Source organism: Chiroxiphia lanceolata, chromosome 1 (genome assembly GCF_009829145.1).
Source record: "Chiroxiphia lanceolata isolate bChiLan1 chromosome 1, bChiLan1.pri, whole genome shotgun sequence".
Classification (NCBI taxonomy): Eukaryota; Metazoa; Chordata; class Aves; order Passeriformes; family Pipridae; genus Chiroxiphia; species Chiroxiphia lanceolata.
Window position 1 is genome coordinate 1,525,055 of NC_045637.1, and position 22,729 is coordinate 1,547,783.

A 22,729-nucleotide genomic window follows, 5' to 3' on the forward strand; every position below is an offset into this window, starting at 1 on the left:
AGTGTCCAAGACCAGGTTGGATGGGGCTTGGAGCTACAACTCCTCTGGGCAACCTGTGCCAGGGCCTTACACCCTCCCAGGGAAATTGGAATTTCCTTCCCAATATCCCACCTATCCCTGCCCTCTGGCAGTGGGAAGCCATTCCCTGTGTCCTGTCCCTCCATCCCTCGTCCCCAGTCCCTCTCCAGCTCTCCTGGAACCCCTTTAGGCCCTGGAAGCAGCTCCAAGGTCTCCTTGGATCCTTCTTTTCTCCAGGCTGGACATTCCCAGCTCTCCCAGCCTGACTCTGGAGCAGAGGGGCTCCAGCCTTTGGAGCAGGGATCCCACGGGGCAGGGAGAGAGGGAATGCGGGGAAATGAAGGGAAATCATCCAGGGATGGAGGGTTTTAAGTTATCCATGAGTCCATGTGTCCAGAAACTTAGGGAAGCAAACAAGAGGAGGCCATGGAGTTGCTCCAAAGGCTGGAAGCCCTGTGCTCTGGAGACAGGCTGAGAGAACTAGGAATGTTCACCTGGAGAAGAGAAGGCTCCAGGGAGACCTTGGAGCCCCTTCCAGGGCCTAAACGGGCTCCAGGAGAGCAGGAGAGGGACTGGGAACAAGGGATGGAGGGACAGGACACAGGGAATGGCTTCAAACTGGAAAAGGGGGGATTTAGATGGGATATTGGGAAGGAATTTTTGGCTGGGAGGGTGGTGAGGGGCTGGGATGGACCTCCCAGAGAAACTGTGGCTGCTCCATCCGTGGAAGTGTCCGAGGGCAGGCTGGAGCAAACTGGGATAGCGGGAGCTGTCTCTGCCCAAGGCAGGGGGTGGGACTGGATGATCTGCAAGTCCCTTCCCACCCAATCCATTCCCCGATTCTCCAAACAACTCCCTTGGAAGCCAAAGAGTCGGACTAGAAACGGCCCCGAAGCTCTTCCTCCCCATCCATCCCGGACTCTGTGGAGCACCGGAGAAACGAGGCAGGAGAGGGGAGGGGGGGTGGAAGGGAAAAAACAAACCCCCCCAACCCACCCCCAAATAATCTATAGCGACTGTCACCTGGCAAACTACTCCCATTTCGTAGGGATAGGCGGGATGTCAGCACGGGATCGATGGCTCCCGCTCCGTAATTATCCCGAACCGGCGCGTTTGTGTTGCCTGAGTGAGTTTGGGAAGAGCAGGGTCTCAATCTTCCCCCTAATAGGCCGTTGGCAGTCGGGAGCGGCGGTGGCTCCGTCTCGAGTCCGTTGACAGCTCCGTCATTAAGCACCGGGTAGCGCGGAACAACAGGGAACGCGGCTCCGGAGCGCCCGGGAACACGAGGATTTGACAGGAGCGATTTGTCACCGCCCGAACTCCCCGGCTCCGGGATCTGGGAGTGACTTATTGCCCCTGTCGGCGGCCGCACCGGTGATTTGATAATCGGTAAATGTTTGTCAAAGATGGATTCCCTCCCCGATGCCGAGCGGTGCCGGAAAAGCAAATGAAAAGCAGGGAGAAGGGAAGGGGGGGGGGGGGAAAGAAACAGTTGGATTAAAGACCGGGATGACGGGAAGAGCAGGTTTCCCGTTCGAGTCCCAGAGGCTCAGATTGGTGGGATGGAGGCCAGCTGGGAGTTAATTCCAAATTAGGGGGAATTTTTTCATGGAATGGGTTGTTGAGCATTGAAGTGGGATGGACTCTTGCCCTCAGCTGGGAGTTAATTCCAATCCAGGAGGAATTTTTTAATGGAATGGGTTGTTGAGCGTTGGAATGGGATGGAGGCTCACCTTCAGCTGGGAGTAAATTCTGATCCAGGAGGAATTTTTTTATGGAATGGGTTGTTGAGCGTTGGAGTGGGATGGAGGCTCACCCTCAGCTGGGAGTTAATTCCGATCCAGGAGGAATTTTTTCGTGGAATGGGTTGTTGAGCGTTGGAATGGGATGGAGGCTCGCCCTCAGCTGGGAGTTAATTCCGATCCAAGAGGAATTTTTTCATGGAATTTTCATGGAGTTGAGTGTTGGAATGGGGTGACCAGAGAGGTTTGGTGTCCCCATCCCTGGAGGTGTCCAGGGAATGCCTGGATGTGGCACTCGGTGTTCTGGGATGGGGGACGAGGTGGGGATGGATCATGGGTTGGGCTGGATGATCTTGGAAGACTTTTCCAACCTAAATGGGTTTGGGATTCTGTTAAAACTCCTGAGGCCACCACTAAACCACCTCCCCAGGTGCCACATCCGCATGGCTTTTAAATCCCTCCGGGAATGGCGACTCCAGCACTGCCCTGGGCCACCCGTTCCAAGCCTGGACAATTCCGGGGAGGAATCAGAGGTCTTTCCCAACCTAAATGATTCTGGGATCATCAGGATGGGTTTTTTCCCAGGATTCAAAGCTCCTGGAGGTCTCATTCCCATGTTTGATCCCGAGGGATTGCAGAGCAGTCGTGTCCTCCTTGGCTCAACCACGTGGAGTCATGGAATGGTTTGGGTTGGAAGGGACCTTCAAGGCCCTCTCATTCCAAGTGGGAATGGTCGCGGAGGCTCCGACTTTGACTCCGTTCTCCTCTGCCGGGCACAGTCTGGGATGTTCCAGGAGTGTTTTTTTGGGAAGAAAATCAACATCTTGACTCTTTTTTTCCATGGATGTGATGCTTTCCCGGCCCTTTGGCAGATCCTCCCCTCGGCAAATCCGTGTGCGCGGGCTCAGTGCTTCCAACTGGGAGTTGAATCCTTTTGTTTCTCGGGATGGATTTGGAGCTTGTCCATCTCCTGCTTCAGAAAAAAGTTTGGAAAGGGGAATTAAAAGGTTCTTAATGAACCTGCGAAGTTTTACTCTGAGTTTATCCAAGTTCCGAGTCAGAGCAGGGTTTTTTTCAATGGATAAGTGAGGAAAGGGAAAAACTGGGTGGCCTCCGGTTGGAAAAATGGCTTTGAGGGAGGGAATTTTTCTTTGTTAAATTTCAATTAAAAAGATTTAAATAGGAAAATGTTAAATAAAAAAAAATTGAATAAAAAATTTAAATAAAACATTTAAATGAAAAAGATAAATGAAAATTTAATTGAAAATTAAATAAAAATTAAATGGAAAAATTTAAATTAAAAGTTTAAATGACAATAAATAAAAATTAAATAAAAAATAAATTAAAATTTAAATAGAAGCTCAATAAGAGAAATTTAAAAAATTTAAAAAGTCAAATAAAAAATATAAAGTAATAAATAAATAAAAAATTAAGTAGAAGTTAAATTAAAACATTAAAATAAAAATCAAATAAAAAATTAAAATAATAAATTAAATTTAAAAATGAAATAAAAATTTAAATAAAAGTTAAATAAAAAATTAAAGTAAGAAAATGAATAAAAATTAAATAAAAGAATTTAAGTAAAAATTGAATGAAAAATTAAATAAAAAATCAAATAAAAATTAAAGAAAAATTGAATAAAAATATTTAAATTAAAATTAAATGAAAATGAAATACAAAATTAAAATAAAAATAAATTGAAAATTAAAATAAAAAAGTTAAATAAAAAACAAATGAAAAGAATTTAAATAAAAAATTAAAATGTAAAATTAAATAAAAAGTTAAATAAAAAATTAATAAAGATTTAAATGAAAAATTAGAATATAAAATTGAATCAAAATTTAAATGAAAAATTGGAATATAAAATTAAATCAAAAATTTAAATGAAAAATTGGAATATAAAATTAAATCAAAAATTTAAATGAAAAACTAAATGAAAAATTAAAACCTAAAAAGAACTTAAATAAAAATTAAATAAAAAGAAACAAAAATAAAAATTAAAATGAAAATTAAATAAAAATTAAATTAAAAAAAATTAAATGATAAAAATGCAAATAAAAACAATTAAACCCATCCCAGAGCCGGAACGCAAACGGATTTTCCCAGCCCCTCACGCACTCCCACCATTCCGGGGGGGGCAGAACCACCACAGGAGCTCCCTGAACCCTCCCTTGGATTAAAAGCCGGGGTTTTTTTTTTCCTCTTTTTTTTTTTTTCTTCGTGCCTGAAGTGCCGGGAACGATCAAGAGCTGGAAAAGTGGAGTGATTTATTAGACTCATCAAAATTCATCCTTTGTTATTCCAACCGCCTTCCATCTGCGCCTTGTTAGGACGAGACCCCCTGGCAGCTCCCGCCGTGATCCGGGGTGGGGGGGGAGGAGAGGGTGTTTGTCAGCCTTTCCCTGCCTTCCCGCTCCCTCCTCCGGAGAAACCCAGCTCCTGGAAGCACATTAATAATCATTCCCTGTGGGAAAGGGGGAAGGAAAACCCCCCCCCGCCCGCCCCCTTTTGTCGTAATAATAAGGGTTGTGTTGGAACAAGGGCCGAGGCTCTGGGGACACGTTCCGGCTTTTTAACGCCCCCGGAGCTGGGAAAAGGGGGGGGGGGGGGGAGTGACTTCGGTGTGGCCACCTCTGGTTGATCCTGATGGATAATGGGGTGTCTCCTCATCTGGAGGAGGCTTGTCCGCCCCCGTGGATAAATTTATGGGAAAACCTGGATCCCACCGGAAGCACCTGGAGGACAACACCCCCGAACTGGCACTTTTTGTCCTGGCTCCCGACTCGGCCAAATCCCTGGAGTTCCAAAAAGGCTTTGGGAATGATCATGATGGTGGGGGGAGTGACTTCAGTGTGGCCACCTCTGGCTGATCCTGATGGATAATGGGGTGTCTCCTCATCTGGAGGAGGCTTGTCCGCCCCGGTGGATAAATCCATGGAAAACCTGAACAAAATCCCACCACAGCTTCTCCACCCTAATCCAAATGGTTTTGGTGTTTCCCATCCCACCGGAAGCACCTGGAGGACGACACCCCCGAGCCGGCGCTTTTTGTCCCGACTCGACCAAATCCCTGGAGTTCCAAAAAGGCTTTGGGAATGACCGTGATACCGTTAGGAATTCGGTGTGGAAGCCCGGGAAGGGCTTTTCCTCCACGGGAATGGGGGTGGGATGGAACTGGAATTCCTGGGATTACTGGGGGCTGGTGACAGGGTACGTGTCCTCCTGTCCCCACCGAGACCTTGTTGGCTCCGGCCATCCCCGCCTCTGTCTGTAGTTTGGGGTTGGAGGGCACAGGGATTGGAACCCTGGAGCAAATCCTGTGTTGAGGGATCATTTCCGTGTTGGGAAGTGTTTGCTTTCAGGAAACTCTTGGGCAGAGATTTTCCCTTCTTTTTGGAGCTGCTTTGGCTTCCGAGTTCATGTTTCTTTCATCCCTGCTCACCCCAGAGCCTGGATGGGGAGCTGGGATTTGCTGGTGCTTCCTAATAATCCTTATTATCCCTCTGTTTTTCTCCCTCATGTTTGGAAAGCACAATCCAAATATCCCCAAATATCCCGGGATATTTGCCAGCGTTTCTGTCACAGTTTGGATTTTGGTGCTGGAATTGCTGAGTCAAAGACGCTACTCTTCCCGATATTCTCTGGGACGGTGGAAGGTGTCACTGCCCACGGCAGGGGGCTGGAATTCCATGATCTTTAAGGCCCCTTCCAACTCAAACTATTCCATGATTTCCTGCTAAAAGGGGTATTTCCTTACAGTTGAACTCTGGGAGCCACCAATCCAGCGTCGCTCCAGGTGGGATCCATGAGCGCAATGAAATTATCTGAGCAGATTACCTATTCATCCCCTAAATATTCCCAGGCAGATTTGGTATTAATTCCCTAAATATTCCCAGCCTAAAGCACCTGCTGGGCCAAACAACTATTCCAGCGGGTTCAGAGCCCTCTAAAACCCGTCGGCTCCAAATCCCGCCCTTCTCCGGAATGTGACATTCGGAGCAGTCACCGCACTCCAGCTCCCAGGGAAAGCACTTCTGATCCGTCAGATTTATTCCCTATTAAGCATCGTTTACATTCCAGCAGAAAGAGCTCCCAAACTGAACAAGTGTGGGAATTAAATTCCCGAGGATGGTCCTTTCGGAAGCTCATTCCGGGCGCGACATCGTTCGCCTCCCACTGGGCCCTTCTGCGCGAACATCTGGAACGCTCTCCGGGATAATCGTTCCCTAATGCCGGCGTCTGCTTCCACGCTGAATTCCTAACGGTATCACGGTCGTCCCCAAAGCCTTTTCGGAACTTCAGGGATTTGGCTGAGTTGAGAGTCGGGACAAAAAGCACCGGCTCGGGGGTGTCGTCCTCCGGGTGCTTCCGGGTGCTTGTGGTGCCTTTTTGTTCAGGTTTCCCATGGATTTATCCCTGTTCCAAATGCTTGGAGCAGCCTGGTCTAGCGGAAAGTGTCCTTGCCCACAGTAGGATGGTATTGAAGGTCCCTTTCAACCCAGAGCATTCCATGATTCCTGGTTTATCCCAACTCCTCTTTGTCTTCCTCAGTTTTTCCCTCCATTTGCTGTTCTGTTCCCATCCACAGGTTTTCCCATCCAGGGAAGTACTTGGTATTCAGGATGGGGATAATCCGCAGAGGGATTGGATTGTTTTCCATCTCTGCATCCAGCGCTGAGAAGGGAAGGATCCAAGAAAACCTTGGAGCCCCTTCCAGGGCCTAAAGGGATTCCAGGAGAACTGGAGAGGGATTTGGGACAAGGGATGGAGGGACAGGACACAGGGAATGGCTTCCCAGGGTTAGATGGGATACTGGGAAGGAATTCTTCCTTGGGAGGGTGGTGAGGGTCTGGAATGGAATTCCCAGAGAAGCTGTGGCTACCCCATCCCTGGAAGTGTCCAAGGCCACATTGGACGGGGCTTGGAGCAACCTGGCTCTGGATTGATCCCGAGGGCAATGACTGGGATCCTCAATCCCTGTAATCTGCTGTTGGGATCGAGGGGATCAGCGGGATCAAGGCTGATCCATCCTTGCCATCAGGACTTCCCACAGTCCTCTTGCTGTTGAGGTTTTTTCTGGCGGAAAACTCCTCTCCTGCCCCCAAAAATGCCCTTGGACCTGCTTGAGATCCCTCCAGAGCCGGTTCTGGCAGAGATGGAGGGGCATTCCCTGTGTGTTTTCCCGTTCTCCTGCAGCTGGACACCTTCCACTGTCCCAGGTTGCTCCAAGCCCCATCCAACCTGGCCTTGGACACTTCCAGGGCTTGGGAACATGACTGGGGATGGATCACCAACCACATTCCCTCTCCCCACTTGGAGCTCCGTCATCCACCCAGTTCTTGTCCCATCGCTCCGTGTGCTGCTCCGCTCCCAGTTGGACAACTTGTCCAGAAGGAATTCCTGCTAAAATCCCAAAAAACTCCATCCACCACCTTCCCTTCATCCCTGAGGTGGGAGCCCTTGGTGCAGAAGGATCGGATCCGTTAGGACGTGGGCCTGCTGGGATTTTCCAGGAGGGAGACGTGAGGGGCTCGCTCCGTGACATTGGTCATCCCAACCACCACATGAGTTTCTCAGGTCAGGGATGCCTTTTCCCATGGAAAAAAGGGATATTGGGAGCCGTGCCATCCCGGAGGATCCCCACCCATGGGGATTGTCCTGCTGCTGCAGCCTGGGGTGGTTTGGGGTGAGGTTCTGCTCCATTCTGGGATCCGAGGACGAGATAACGGTGGGTTTGGGTTTCCTTGGATCTTCACTTCCAACCCTGGAGCAAATCCCGTGGTGAGGGATCATTTCCACCTTGGGAAGTGTTTGCTTTCAGGAAACCCTTGGGCAGAGATTTTCCCTTCTTTTTGGAGCTCCTTTGGCTTCCGAGTTTGTGTTTTTTCCATCCCTGCTCACCCCAGAGCCTGGATGGGGAACTGGGATTTGCTGGTGCTTCCTAATAATCCTTATTATCCCTCTATTTTTCTCCCTCATGTTTGGAAAGCACAATCCAGTTTTATCAGAGGTTTTTGGCCTCTCCTTTGAGTTTTTCCCTGACGGTTTCATCATGACCAAGTTCCAAAGGCCTCTTGGCTTGGTCTTGCTGCATTCCCGAGGTTTTCCTGGGATCCGGGGATGATCCTGACCACGACTCAAACGTTCAGCTCCTGCTTCCCCATTTGCATTTTGTTCCTGCTCTCTCGTCTCGCTTCCAAGTGCTGGGAGATCAATAGACCTGTCACTCACTGCTCCCGGCCCGCTCCGATCGGGATTAACGGCAGTGCTGGAACAGCTCGGCATCAACACCCTACAGACACACGTGGGAAGGGGCACGTTGGCCAAGGATTAGGGATGGGAGACCTGGATGCTCCCTTCAGTTCTTTTCCCCATTCCTGTGCCCATCCAGGAAGTTTTTCTATCCCGTATCCTTTTCCAAAGGCAGCAATAATCTCTGAAATTTGGGAATCCGCGCTCCTGAAGTTCCCTTGGCTTTTTAAATTCCTGGTTTTCCCAGCAGTGGCTGGACAGGATTTACCCCACCAATATTGCGGCTTTTCCCTAATCCACCCCGAGCGGCATCATCTTCCTCTTTTCCTCAGGGATTTAGAGTCTCAGAATCCTGGAATTACTAAGCTTGGAACAGACTTCCAAGATCATCAGGTCCAGTTGTTCTCCAGCAATCCCAAGTGCTGCATCCACACGGTTTTTAGGGACACCTTCCACTAGCCCAGGTTGCTCCAAGCCCTGTCCAACCTCGCCTTGGACACTTCCAGGGATGGGGCAGCCACAGCTTCTGTGGGAATGCCATTCCAGCCCCTCACCACGCTCCCAGGGAAGAATTCCTTCCCAGTATCCCATCTCTCCCTGCCCTCTGGCAGTGGGAAGCCATTCCCTCCGTCCTGTCTCTCCATCCCATGTCTCAAGTCCCTCCCCATTTTCTTTAATCCCCTTTTAAATCCTGAAAGACCACAAGAAGGTCTTTCCAGACTTTTTTCCGGGCAGAACATCCCAGGAGCCAGCCCTGCTTTTGCCCTCCCTGCTTCCTCTTCCCGAGGGAGCCAATTCCTGGCACCTCCTGCAGCAAAATCGAGCAGAAGGAAGGACCCTCCTGCTCCTGTTGCATCCAACCTTTCCTAAGCTACTGAGTCCTGGATCCACCCTGGGAAGAGGTTTTGGCAGCCGATTTCCCATCTCCAGGTCAGCGTTGGATGAGAGGAAATGGCCTCAAATTGCACCAGGGAAGGTTTTGGTGAGATATCAGGGAAAATTTCCTCCCTGGAGGGACGCTCAGGTGTTGGAAGCTATGGAATCCCTGTCCCTGGAGGGATTGAATCCATATGGATGTGGCACTCGGGGATGTGGTTTAGTGGTGGCCTTGACCAGTTGGACTCACAGAATCCCAGAGCGAACCGGATTGGAAAAGACCCCTGAGATCGTCGAGTCCAACCCGTGCCCCAACCCCACCTTGGCACCCAGCCCATGGCACCGAGTGCCATGTCCAGGCTCTGCTTCAACACCCTCTGGGACGGGGACTCCACCCCCTCCGTGGACAGCCCATTCCAAGGTCTGGTCCCTCTCTCTGGAAAGACTTCTTCCCAATGTCCAACCTAAACCTCCCCTGGCACAGCTCAGGGCTGTCCCCTCTTGGCCTACTGCTAGTTTCTGGGAGCAGAGCCTGACACACCCCCCCCGGCTCCCCCCTCCTGTCAGGGAGTTGCAGAGAGTGAGGAGGTCTCCTCTGAGCCTCCTCCTCTCCAGGCTGAACCCCACCATCTCCCTCAACCTCTCCTCATGGGAATTGTGCTCCAGACCCTTCCCCAGCCTCGTTACTCTTCTCCGCACCTGCTCCAGCCCCTCCATGTCCTTCCTGAGCTGAGGGCCCAGAGCTGGACACAGCACTCGAGGTGAGGCCTCACCAGCACTGAGTCCAGAGGCAGAATCGATTCCCTGCTCCTGCTGCCACACTGATCCCGATCCAGGCCAGGATCCATTGGCTTTTTTGGCCCCCTGGGCACCCCTGGGCTCGTGTCCCGCTGCTGTCCATCCACACCCCCAGATCCCTCTCTCCAGCCACTCTGTCCCTGCGCTGCAGGGGGTTGTTGTGGTCAAAGTGCAGGACCTGCCTCTTGACCTTGTTGAACCTCATCCCATTGGATTCATCCCATCTCTCCAGCCTCTCTGGGCCCCTCTGCAGCTCTATGACTTTCAAGCTCTTTTCCAGCCTTAACAACTCCACGACTGGAGTTCACCCTGTGATTCTTTCCATGGGAGCGGGGGTCTGGATCAGGAGCAGTGTGGCAGCAGGAGCAGGGAAGGGATTCTTCCCCTAGACTCAGTGCTGGTGAGACCTCACCTCGAGTGCTGTGTCCAGCTCTGGGCCCTCAGTTCAGGAAGGACAGGGAGGGGCTGGAGCAGGTGCAGAGAAGAGCAACGAGGCTGGGGAAGGGTCTGGAGCACAATTCCCATGAGGAGAGGCTGAGGGAGCTGGGGGGGCTGAACCTGGAGAGGAGGTGGCTTGGGGGAGACCTCCTCACTCTCTGCAACTCCCTGACAGACGGGGGGAGCCGGGGGGGTCGAACTCTGCTCCCAGGAACCAGCAGTAGGACAAGAGGGCTCAATCTCCAGCTGTGCCAGGGGAGGTTTAGATCAGTCATTGGGAAGAAATTCTTTCCAGAGAGAGGGATCAGACCTTGGAATGGGCTGCCCAGGGAGGGGGTGGAGTTCCATCCCTGGGGGTGTTGAAGCAGAGCCTGGACGTGGCACTCGGTGCCATGGGCTGGGTGCCAAGGTGGGGTTGGGGCAGGGATTGGACTCGCCGATCTTGGGGGTCTTTCCAACCCGGTTTCATTCCGGGATTCTGGCATTCTGCGCTCGGGATTCGCTTCTCCGAAGAAACCCCGAGCTCAGCAAGGCTGGGCCCCGGCTGATAAACGAGGCTCATATCCCCCCGAATATGATGCCAGCAGTTTTTTTGTACTTTGTCTTCCACTGCGGTAGTAAGTTTTTAATTAGGAAAGCTAATGAGATCGATTAGTCATTAGGAGTGACCTCCGGATCGCGGCGGGGAGGGGGGGGACGCGTGCGCCGGGCTGATAACGGGGGACGCCGGGGTATTGTTTGTAATAAAGCCTGGAGTGTTTGATTTGAGTGAAATGTGCCACCGGGAATTCATCACGCGGAGAGGGAAAAATTACAACCCCGGGAGCCTGTAATGAAGGGAATTAAACCAACATCCCGGCTAAATAACATGATTATCTACACAAAACCCCTCGGCAAGCAAGTCATAATAGAGAGCACGGCTCTGCCGAGAGGCTCTTTGAGGAGGTGGTTAATGCCGGGAGCGCTTCCCAAAGAGCTGCTCCGGCTTGAATGCGCCATCCAATTACCGCCGGGAATAGAGTTTCCAGGTGCCAGCCCGGTTTGGGAAAGAAGAGGAGGAAGAGGAGGAGGAGGAGGAGGGGGAGACAACCACGATTTGGGACCTGTGTTTCTTGCCTGATGAGCTTCTGGGTTGATTAGTGGCAGCTCGGGCAAAAAAAGGTGTTAATTATGGATCCGGTGAATTCCTGGTTTAGTAATTTTGGGAAGAGGGAAGGATTGACTTGTGCTGGTGTTGTCTGGGGAGGGGGTTGGATTGTGGCTCTTTCCCGGTGGGAAGGAACTGCTTTGAGGGTGTGGTTGCTGTTGGGGTTGTGTTTGGGGACGTGGGCTGTATCCATGAGGGGCTGGATGTGTCCACACATCCAGGGGACAAAAGTGTCACAGGGTGGAGTTGGATAGGATATCAGGAAGGAATTCTTCCCTGGGAGGGTGGTGAGGGGCTGGGATGGAATTCCCAGAGAAGCTGCGGCTGCCCCATACCTGGAAGTGTCCAAGGTTAGGCGGCGATTCAGGCGCTACCCTGAGGAATTTGGTGGGAGCCAAAAAATCCTGGGATGGGGAAACTGTGATGGAAACCAGTTTGTGTCTCTGTCGTCTTTCCTCTCTTGCTTCTTCCCTCACCTCCAAAGTTTCGATTCCTCCCGTCACCAAGTTGTGGAATGATTTGGGACTAGAAGGGAACTTTGAAGGTCATGGAATTCCAACCCCCTGCCTATATGCAGGGGACACCTCCTACCATCCCAGGTTGCTCCAACCTGGCCTTGGACACTCCCAGGGATGGGACAGTCAGAGCTTCTCCAGGAAATCCATTCCAGCCCCTCTCCACCCTCCCAGCCAAGAATTCCTTCCCAATATCCCATCTAACCCTGGGAAGCCACTCCCTGTGTCCTGTCCCTCCATCCCTTGTCCCAACTCCCTCTCCAGCTCTCCTGGAGCCCCTTTAGGCCCTGCAAGGGGCTCTCAGGTCTCCCTGGTGAACATTCCCAGCTCTCCTAGCCTGGCTCCAGAGCAGAGGGGCTCCAGCCCTTGGATCATCTCTGTGGCCTCCTCTGGAATTTCTCCAGCAGCTCCACATTCCTCTGCTGTTGGAGATCCCAGAGCTGGAGGCAGCACAAAACCTCCTGTTTTATCGGAATTTCTTCTATTTTAATTCTTATTCCAAATCCCCAGAAACTCTCGAAGTGACTTCTTTTATCTTCCTACTTTTCCATCCGTTCAACATTAACCAGTGAAGGACTTAAGGAACCTTTCCTTGGAATGTCCTTTGTAGCACTTCTGATTTTAGGGACGCTCCCTGTTTTCCCAACAGTGGTCTTGGAAGCATCATTCCCTGCCCGTGGGAGAAGGCTTGGAATGAGATGATCTTTAAGATCCATTCCAACCCGAGCCATTCCGTGATTCCATGACCAAAATTGCTGATGCCCAAAATAATTTGCATGGGAACATTATTTCCATGTGTCAATTAAGCCAAAGTCCCACATAGGAGTCGAAGGGATGGGAAGGAGTCTTAAAATTACCTTTTGGACTTGGGATCTTGGCTTCATCCGGGGTTTGGAGGTTCCGTCTCCTGTGGCGTGGGCAGGAGCAATGCCAAGGCTGAGCTGGGTGAGATATTTATCCCAAACACTTCCCAAATTTTATTGCAGCTGTAGAAAAGGGAATGTTTGTGTGATGTTGGGGCTTTCAGGGATGTGAATCCCTCCATGTGCTCCTTCCTCAGTGCTCATTTATCCCGCGGTATCGAGTCGAGGAACGTCTTTATTAGGAAAAATTCCAGGATTTTTCCGTCCTGGCAGAGCTTGGGTTTCTCCTTCCCTCACCATCAGGAGGCTGGCTGAGTTTGGGAGCGGAAATCTGTGTCGCCTATTCTTTCCCAAACCCAACACAAACTTGTTGGGAACGCTCAAGAAGGAAAATATTCCCTGTGTGAAAGTGTAAATCCATGGATTGATGTCGCTGCTGTTGCAGGGACAGGGGGAAGCTGCTCCCTGATTTCTAAGGAATAAGATTGACTCCAAAACATATTTGCCTATTTTTCCTGTTTGGACACCGCTCCAGCATCCTGAATTTAAGTGGGATGGGATATTCTCCCTCCTCTGGCCGAGAGAAACGTTGGGATGGGGACAATGTTTCCAGGGGGAATAATGACTCCCGCTTTTCCCCTCTGAACCTACCGTGAATTTTATGGAGAGGATCTCCAAGAAAACAGCCGACCCTTTAAATCAGGTCTAAACCGACAAGGCTGGGTCTGGGCATGGAGGGTCAGCTTTAATTATCTGGGAACTTCCAGCTGGAGGTTGTAGAAGTTGGGACATTGGACGCATTCCCTGAAAGCCAGGGAAAAAAATGACCTCGCTGTCCAAGAGGGGGAGAAAACGGAGTTGGGAATTGGGAATGCAGGGAATGTTCCATGCAATATCCCGGCGTGTGGGTCATCCTGGGAAGTGGAGAATCCCGGGATGATTAGGGATTTCGAAAGGGAAAGATCATTCAGTCCGACCCCTCCCGCTGTCCCAGGTTGCTCCAAGCCCCATCCAGCCTGGTTTTGGATGCTTCCAGGGATGAAAAATACTGAATTGAATGGATAAATCCTTTTCCAGGGGGGATATTGGGATCGAGGTGTTGGGGAATCCATGATTCCCCTGGTGGAGTTTTGCTGAGGGGTTGCTGGAGCCAACACCCGCAAGGCCACCAGGCCCTTCCCGTTACCATCCGCCGGGGTTTGTCCCATCCCTGGCACATCCCAGGGCTCTTCCATCCCTTTTCCAGGTTCTAAGGAGTTGGGCAGCACCTAAGTTGGACACAGAACCTCTGATGGTTGGAATATTCTGTTGTTCCGCGATTCCGTGACTTGAAAAAATCTTTTAAAGGTCTTTTCCAGCCTTAACAATTCTATTGGTGAGATCCCTCCTGTCCCATCCGCACCCAAATTCCAAGTTCTTTTTTTTCCATGTTCTTCCTCCTAGGATCCAACTTCCCCTTGGCCAGGAGCCCCCCTTCCAACAAGGTGATCAAGACCCGCTACAGGATCGTGAAGAAGAACGTGGCCACTCCAGCCTGTCCTCCTTCTCCAGCCCCATTCCCACCTGGAAGACCAGGCGCCCCGGGACATCCAGGTAATTTTTCCATCCCTAAAATGCAGCTGTTGGGGTGCGGGAGCCGGGCCAATTCCCACGCTGGCTCCATGTTATTCCCTGTTTGTTTGGTCCTTCTAAAACCAGGCTTATTGACTTCAAGTGGAAAATGGTTTTAGTCGTCGGGTTAAGCTCCTGATTAATTCCCCCTTGGAATCACTTGTTTCCCTGGAGCAGTTAAATTAGCTGGAAGGAGGAGGAATAAATGTGTCGGCGCGTTGTCGGGTGGGAGGGAGATGCTCCAAACCTTCCCCGGGATGGAGGGTGCCGACACAAAGTCACCTCTTTTCCCGGTTTTCCCCATCTGGAAATATGTCGGCACCCGCCTGGAAAAGGGTGTCATCCAAGGATGGTGCTGTAGCCTTGAGTCAGAGTCTTCCTAAATGGGCTGGAGATGCTTCCAGGGAGCATCTCGGAGGCCAAGGGAAAACTTGGAGGTTGTGTAGGAGTGGGAAGGTCCTGGGAATAATTGGTGCTGTTAAAAAAGGGGCTTTTGGAAGTGCTAGGTTTGGTTAAACCTCAGATTTTGGATGCTTTTAGCTTGGGTGTGACTCATCGTCCCCCTCAAAATGCCAGCGAGGTTAGATGGGATATCGGGAAGGAATTCTTCCCTGGGAGGCTGGGATGGATTTCTCAGAGAAGTTGTGGCTACCCCATCCCTGGAAGTGTCCAAGGCCAGGTTGGAGTAACCTGGGATGGTGGGAGGTGTCCCTGCCCATGGCAGGAGGTTGGACCTGGATAATCTTGCAGGTCCCTTCCAACCCAAACCATTCCAAGATTCCATGAACTTCAGCCTTAATTACCAGAGAACAGTTTGTGCTCTTTGTGTTCCACTCCGGCTCTTCCCGTCATCATCTGATGGAGGATCCGTGGTGAGAGACAGGAAGGGGAGAAGCTTCAGGAATGGGAATCAGGCAGGACCAGAGCAGGAGCCTCTGGAATGGGGGTGGTGGGTCTTGCCCAACCCAGCAACGATTTTCCAGCGGAATGACCTCATTCCCATTTCATCCCTATCCATCTCTGACTCCGTTAAACGACGGAGCCGAGATCTTCCAGCTGCTCCAGACGAATTCGGATGAAACGCCGGCAGCAAATTGAAACAATTGTGGTTTCACGGAGCCGTAAATCCCAAATTACCTTCGTTGGGGGCGATCCATCATCCGGCCTGTCTGGAGGGAGCACGTGGAAAATTCTTCTCCTGTGGTTTTAGGGTTTTTTTCCTCTCCGTCCTTCGGAGCATCCTCACGGATCTACCACAAGGAACTCCTTTTTTCCTGATTTTCCTTGCTCTTCCCAAAGGAAGGAACCGCTCTGGTGATGATGGGACATTGAGTTTTATCTTTCCTCCTGATTGGACAATTATTTTTAATGATTTTTAATGATTTTAATTATTTTAACATTTCTGTAACATTCTGCTTTTAATACTTATAATATTTTATAATATATGATATTTTTAACGTCCTGTTCTTAAGCCAAAAGTGGGAATTCAACCGGTGGTGCCGCACTCTGCTCCCAAATTTCTTCCCAACTGCCACTGAGGAGCAACTCCTTCCATGAAATCCAGTTTTGGGATGTCCAGAAGTGACATCCCAGGGCTTTACTCGCTCTGGGGCATCCGGGATGTCACCCTTGTTGCCAAGAAATGCGCTGGAATAGGTGACGAGGGGCGTGGCTTTGGGAAACGAGTGCCGGGGAGAGCGGCAGGAGACACCTGATCCCGATCCCTCGGGAATGAGTTCCGCCCCCCGATCATCGCCGACTTGCCTTAAACTCTGCCCTGCCGCTGACTTGGCCTCGAGGCGAGGAGGTGGAGTATATTGAAATTAATTTTCCTCCACTTTTGGTAATATTTTGGTTTTAAATAGATTTATAAGTGACCCGGGGCCCATTCCTCCCAATTTATGAAGATAATTTCCCCTCTCTCGATAAGGTTAAATTTACACCCGCTATTTCCATATAATTCACGCTCCTAAGTGGATCTCATTTTCTTCCCTCTTTCCATCCAAGCCAGTGTGGCCTTTCCTAATGCAATTTCCCCCCCCTCCCTCACTAAATCACCGTGATCGGGAAGTCATGATCGAGTTAAATTAACTGAAATTAATTTACTTAATAAGAGCTCCGGATCGTCGTGAATGAGGGGAAGATTTATTGATCCTCCTTTTTCACTCCTCCCCTTCCCTCCCTCTGCTTTGCCGGAGCGCGACTCCCGAGGGCTGGGATTTGCTTCCTGTTGACTTTGAGGTTGGTCATCCCTTAAATAAAAAAAAATCTTGGGAAGGGATGTCCCCTCCCTTCACGGCCTCTTCCGTCAGGAGGAGTTTTGATGGATGCTTCCAAGCTCTTCCCGTGGTGTCAGGAGACGCCGGCACCGGGAAATTGGGATGTCCAGGAGTCACAGACCTGTCCAGAGGCAGCTGAAGCCTCCTGGAGTTGATGGTTAGAAGGATTGGAGCACCTTTCCCTATCCCTGGGAGATTGGGATCGTTCATCCTGGAGAAGGGAAGGCTCCAGGGTGACCCGATTGTGGCCTTCCAGGACCTGAGGGGAGCGGAAAAGAAAGATGGAGAAGGAATTTTTGCAAGGCCCTGGAAGTGACAGGATGAGAGGGAATGGCTTCAACCTGACAGAGAGTAGGTTTAGGTAGGATGTGGTGGGATTTTTGGGATGTCCAGGAGTTGGACTCGTGATCCTTGTGCATCCCAAGTCAGACCATTGTAGGATTCTCTGAACTCCAGCAGGAGACTCCAACCCTGGACATCCAGAGGCGCTTTTAAGCCACATTTTTGGAGTGCAGAGTCCTCAGCCTCGTGTTCAGAGACCCCCGAGCTGCGAGTCGAGCGCTGACCCAGTTTGAAGAGATTTTTTCCTAAATCCTGCTGCGAGTGTGGAAAAACAAAAGTCACCTTTCTGCAAAGAATCCGACATGTTTTCCCAAAAACTTCACGGCGCGTCCTGAGGGACAATCCAACCCCTCCAGTTCTATAAATAAGTAAAGAACAAGATAATCCAACATTTGGCAGAGAAATGCCGGCTCAGGAAAAAGGACCGGGTGGTTTAGTTTTGTTTTCTTGTTGAGCTTTGTTGATTCCCTGTTTATTTGGGGTGTTTTTTGTCTGTTCCGTGACCTGGAGCGTTGAAGGGATTTGGGAGAAAATATTTTCCATTGTCACTGTCCCTAGGAGGTGTCCAGGGAAGGACTGGACGTGGCACTCAGTGCTCTGGCTGGGGGTAGATCAAAGGTTGGACTCGGTGATCCAGGAGATCTTTTCCAATGAAATGGTTCTGCCATTGCAGGATTTTTTTCCCTGGTTTCAAGGATCCTAAATCCTTTAGGGTTTGGGTTGGAAGGTAAAGGGGATGTAGGGTTTGGTAAAGTGGAGGATGTTGGGTTTGAAATGGGACTCAACCACAGTGGTGGGTCCAAGTGCCACTGCCTGAGGGAAATGAGATCTATGGCCGAACATCCAGAGGAGAGGAAACCCCATCCCTGGCAGGTGGCCATCTGCAGGATTTTGGGATGTTGTGCCAGTTCACCTGGACACACCAACCTCCTTGTCCCACCCTTCCTTCGTGCCAGTTGGGTTTGGTTTCCAGCTTCTTTCTACTCTCTCTCTGGTTTTTGGACATCAGTCGCCAACCAGTTGACCCAACTCATCGCCCGGTTCATGGAATCATGGAATGCTTTGGGTTGGAAGTGACCTTTGAAGAGCATCCAGTTCCAAGGTAGGGACACCTCCCGCTATCCCAGATTGCTCCAAGGCCCGTCCAACCTGACCTTGGACACTTGCAGGGATGAGACCATCCAGTGCCACCTCCCTGTCCCCGTGGTCCCTTGGCTTCCCCCTCCATGGGAGAACATTTTCCATGTTATTCCGGAGCTGCGGGTGCCAGTCCTGGTGTGCTCTTGGCGTGTAAGTTATCCCTTTCTCCCTAAATCCTTGGAGATTCACCAAGGGTTGAGTGAAGGCCTTGGGTTCCAGGATAGAGTCACATGTGCCCCGTTGGGTCCGTGATAATTCCCATGTCCAATTCCCGCAGGACACAGAACTGTAGGGTTGACTTGCCAGAACAAAATTCCATTGGTTCCAAGCCTTTTGGTTGCACTCCCAAGGCTCCTTGGGAAGTCCAGCCCATTGTGGGAATGGGATGGATTCAGCTAACCTCTCTTACGGCGTTCATGGAAACCGTTGGGAAGCGCTTGAGATCCATCGCTGGACGTTGGTTGTCGTACAACCCAACTTGGGATTGGAGGTGGTGGGCACAGGTTTCCCAGAGAAACTGTGGCTGCCCCATCCCTGGAATTGTCCATGGACAGGGCTTGGAGAAGCCTGGGATAGTGGAAGGTGTCGCTGCCCACAGCAGAGGGTGGAACCGGATGACCTGAAGGTCCCTTCCCACCCAACCATCCCATGATCCCAGAGGCAGCAGCAATTGGAGCTGGGAACTCAGAGCAGAATTTGGGATCATAACTCACGATGGATGGAGCAAATCCATATTTCTCCAGCTCTGGGCCGTGGTCATCTCCAAAGGAGCAGAGAAAGCAGGGAAAACTGTGGACGTCGGCTTCCCCGAACACTCCGAGGGGAGCGGCTTTAGTCGACATTCCCATATATTGAGAGAGACAGGGATGGAGATTTTAAAGATCTCAGCAAACTCTCCCTTCTCTCCTTGATCCGTTTATTTCTTCCTCTTGAAGGATCCAAGAGTTGGGATCCCAAATTCCTGCAGACCAGTTCAGAGGTGATACTTCTCCAAAGTGTGTGTGGGGGAACCTGCAAAATCCCAACTTAATTTCTGTTTCAGACACAGTTTTCTAAGTTGTTTATCTTGTCCTGATGATGCCCCGAAGTGGTTGGTGGCTAAAAAGGAAATATGAGACAGGCACGTCCGGTTGCAAAAGGCACAGCAGAAGGACTCCTTAGGTGGTAAATTCTGCAAGGCACGATTCTTTCTGCGTTGTCTTTTCTCCTCAAGGGTGATCCTGCGTGAGTTCTCAAAAGCATCAGCAGCGTTATAGATGATGTGTCTCCAGACCTCCCTATTGAAGGTCAGAGTAGACCAGTTATGATGATCAATATGGCCAAGGCTGAGATGTTGTTTCAGGGAGTCCTTGTATCTTCTCTTTGGGGCTCCTCTCTTGCGGCAACCAGTGGCAAGTTCACCATAAAGCAAGATCTTAGGGAGGCGGTGATCTTTTATCCTTGAGACGTGCCCTGCCCATCGCAGCTGTGTTCTCAGCAACATGGCCTCAATACTTGTGACTGCTGCTTGTTCTAGAACAGATGTATTGGTCACATCATCTGACCAGTGGATGTTTAGGATTGTAGGGAGGCAGTGTTGATGGAGCGTTCTAGGAGTTGCAGATGATGGCGGTAGATGACCCAAGTTTCAGATCCATATGAAAGGGTAGACAGCACTATGACTCTGTAAACATTGATTTTTGTACTTTTTTTCAAGTGTTTATTTCGCCAAACTCTTTTATGGAGCTTTCCAAAGGCACTATAACCTTTGCCAACCTGTTGCCTATCTCTCCGTCGATCTGACCGTCTGAGGAGATGAGGCTGCCTAGGGAATTAAACTGATTTGAGCTCTGATTTGCCAATCACAGAATCATAGAATCATAGAATCAGCTGGGTTGGAAGGGACCTCTGAGATTATCGAGTCCAACCCTTGATCCAACACTGCTGTGGTTCCCAGCTCATGGCACTGATGCCACATCCAGTCTCTTTTTAAAAATCTCCAGGGATGGAGAATCCACCATTTCCCTGGGCAGCCCATTCCAATGTCTGACCACCCTCTCTGGAAAGAAATTCTTCCTAATGTCCAACCTAAACCTCCCCTGGCACAACTTCAGACCAAACCCTCTTGTCTTGCTGATGGTTGCCTGGGAAAAGAGACCAACCCCCACCTGACTACACCTTCCTGTCAGGGAGTTGTAGAGAGTGAGGAGGTCTCCCTTGAGCCTCCTCTTCTCCAGGCTGAAGAACCCCAACTCCCTCAGCCTCTCCTCAGAGGACTTGTGCTTCAGTCCCTTCCCCAGCCTCATTGCTCTCCTCTGGACCTGCTCCAGGACCTCAATATCCTTCCTGAACTGAGGGGCCCAGAACTGGACACAGCACTCCAGGTGTGGCCTCACCAGCACTGAGTGCAGGGGAATGGTGATATGGGGATGATGGAAGACTTCCTGAGGAGCAGGTTGATGGAGAACTTCTGTCTTCTTCAAGCTGACTTCCAACCCAAAGAGCTCAGCAGCCTCTGCAGAGCAGGATGTTGAACGCTGCAGAGCTGCTTCTGTGTGGGCGACAAGGGTGGCGTCATCAGCATAAAACAACCTGGAGAAGAGAAGGCTCCGGGTGACCCAGTTGTGGCCTTCCAGGACCTGAAGGGAGCGGAAAAGGAAGATGGAGAAGGAATTTTTTCATGGCCCTGGAGTGGCAGGATGAGAGGGAATGGCTTCAGCCTGGCAGAGAGTAGGTTTAGATGTGGTGTGGTGGGATTTCTGGATGTCCAGGAGTCACAGACCTTGTCCAGAGGCAGCTGAAGCCCTCTGGAGTTGATGGTTAGAAGGATGGAGCACCTTTCCCTATCCCTGGGAGATTCGGGATTGTTGAGCCTGGAGAAGAGAAGGCTCCAGGGTGACCCAGTTGTGGCCTTCCAGGACCTGAAGGGAGTGGAAAAGGGAGATGGAGAAGGAATTTTTGCAAGGACCTGGAGTGCCAGGACAAGAGGGAATGGCTTCAACCTGACAGAGAGGAGGTTTAGGCGGGATGTGGTGGGATTTTTGGGTTGTCAGGAGATGTGGCCACCGGGAAATCGGGATGTCCTGGTGTAGTCACAGACCTTGTCCAGGGGAATGGTGATATGGGGATGATGGAAGACTTCCTGAGGAGCAGGTTGATGGAGAACTTTTGTCTTCTTCAAGCTGACTTCAGCCCAAAGAGCTCAGCAGAGCAGGATGTTAAACTCTGCAGAGCTGCTTCTGTGTGAGCGACGAGGGCGGCGTCATCAGCATAAAGCAGCTCCCAGACAAGATGGTTTAAGGTCTTAGTGTGGGCTTGAGCAGATAACTTGGAAAAAAAAAGCTTTTTTCCTTCCTTTAAGAAGGGCCCTGTCATGGATTTCTCCCCGTTTTGTTTTCTCCCCGTTTTTGTTCTGGGTGCTGAATTTCCTTTTCCTAATCCCGAGGGAGGTTCTTAAGGCTTGGATTTTTGGGGGTTTTTATGGTTTTTTTTTGAAGGGCTGTCGAAGCCATTCTTCCCCAGTGACATCTCATTAAAGTGACATTCCTTCCCCCCTCGGAAAAAAAAAGAAGCTATATTTTTAATTTTCTATAGGAAGGCTTTTTAATCCCTTTAATGAGGGGGGATGAGAGGCAGGGCCCGGATTGTTTGGAGCAGCCCTGACATGTGGCCCAGGATAATCCACTTTCTGTGCCAAGACTGGTTTGGAGGCTTTAAAAAAAACAACAATGGGATCTCGGTGGGGCAAAGCTTCGGGATTAATCCTTCGTGTTCCTGGTACTCCCCCTTTCCCAGAGACACTTGGGAATATTCCTCTCTTCTCTCTTCCTTCTCTTTTTATTTCTTATTTCTGTTTCTTCTTCCCCATTTCCTCTTTTCCCTCTTTCCTTTTTTCTTGCCCTTTTTTCTTTTATTCTTCTTCTTCTTCTTCTTCCATTTCCTCTTTTCCCTTTCCCTCTTTTTCTTGTTTTTCCTTTTTCATTTCCCCCCTTTTAATTTTTTTTTCCTTTGTTACCTTCCTTTCTTTGCCCTTTTTCTATATTTTCCCCATTTCTCTCACTTCTCCTTTTTCCTTTCCCCCTATTTTTCCTTTTCCCTTTTTCTCTTCTCCTTTTTCCCTTCTTACCTTTTTCTCTTTTCCTTTTTTCCCCTTTCCCGTTTTTTTTTTTTTTTCCTTTTCCTTTTTTCTGTTTCCTCTTTTTCCTTTTTCCCTTTTTCCTTTTTCCTTTCCCTTTTTTCTGTTTTCCCTTTTTTTTCCTTTTTCCCCTTTCCCATTTTTTCTTTCCCTTTTTTTCCCTTTTCCTTTTTTTCCTTTCCCTTTTTTCCCTTTTCCCTTTTTCTGTTCCTCCTCTTTTTTCCTTTTTTCTTTTTTTTTTCCTTTTCCCTATTTCCTTTTTTCTTTTTCCCTATTTTTCTCTTTTCCTATTTTCCCCTTTCCCCTTTTTCCCCTTTTCCCTTTTTCCTTTTTTCTTTTTCCCTATTTTTCCCTTTTCCTATTTTCCCCTTTCCCTTTTTTTCCCTTTTTCCTTTATCCTTTTTTCTTTTTCCCTATTTTTCCCCTTTCCCTATTTTTCCCTTTTCCTATTTTCCCCTTTCCCTTTTTCCTTTCTTTTTTCTTTTTTTTCCTTTTTTTCCTCTACTTTTCCCCCTTTCCTATTTTCCCCTTTCCCTTTTTTTTTTCCCTTTCCCCTTTTTTTTTCTGTTTTTTTCTTTTTTTTTTTTTCCCTTT

The 22,729-nt window shown here is 49.8% G+C and overlaps 1 protein-coding gene across 1 annotated transcript in view; it reads left to right on the plus strand.

The window, feature by feature from the left end:
* Positions 1 to 22,729, plus strand: part of LOC116794938 (zinc finger CCCH domain-containing protein 3-like) — a 51,327-nt gene that overhangs the window by 27,570 nt on the left and 1,028 nt on the right. The window contains 2 exon segments of the mRNA XM_032704170.1: positions 14,093 to 14,179; positions 14,182 to 14,242. Of these exon segments, the coding sequence (XP_032560061.1) occupies positions 14,093 to 14,179; positions 14,182 to 14,242 (148 nt within the window).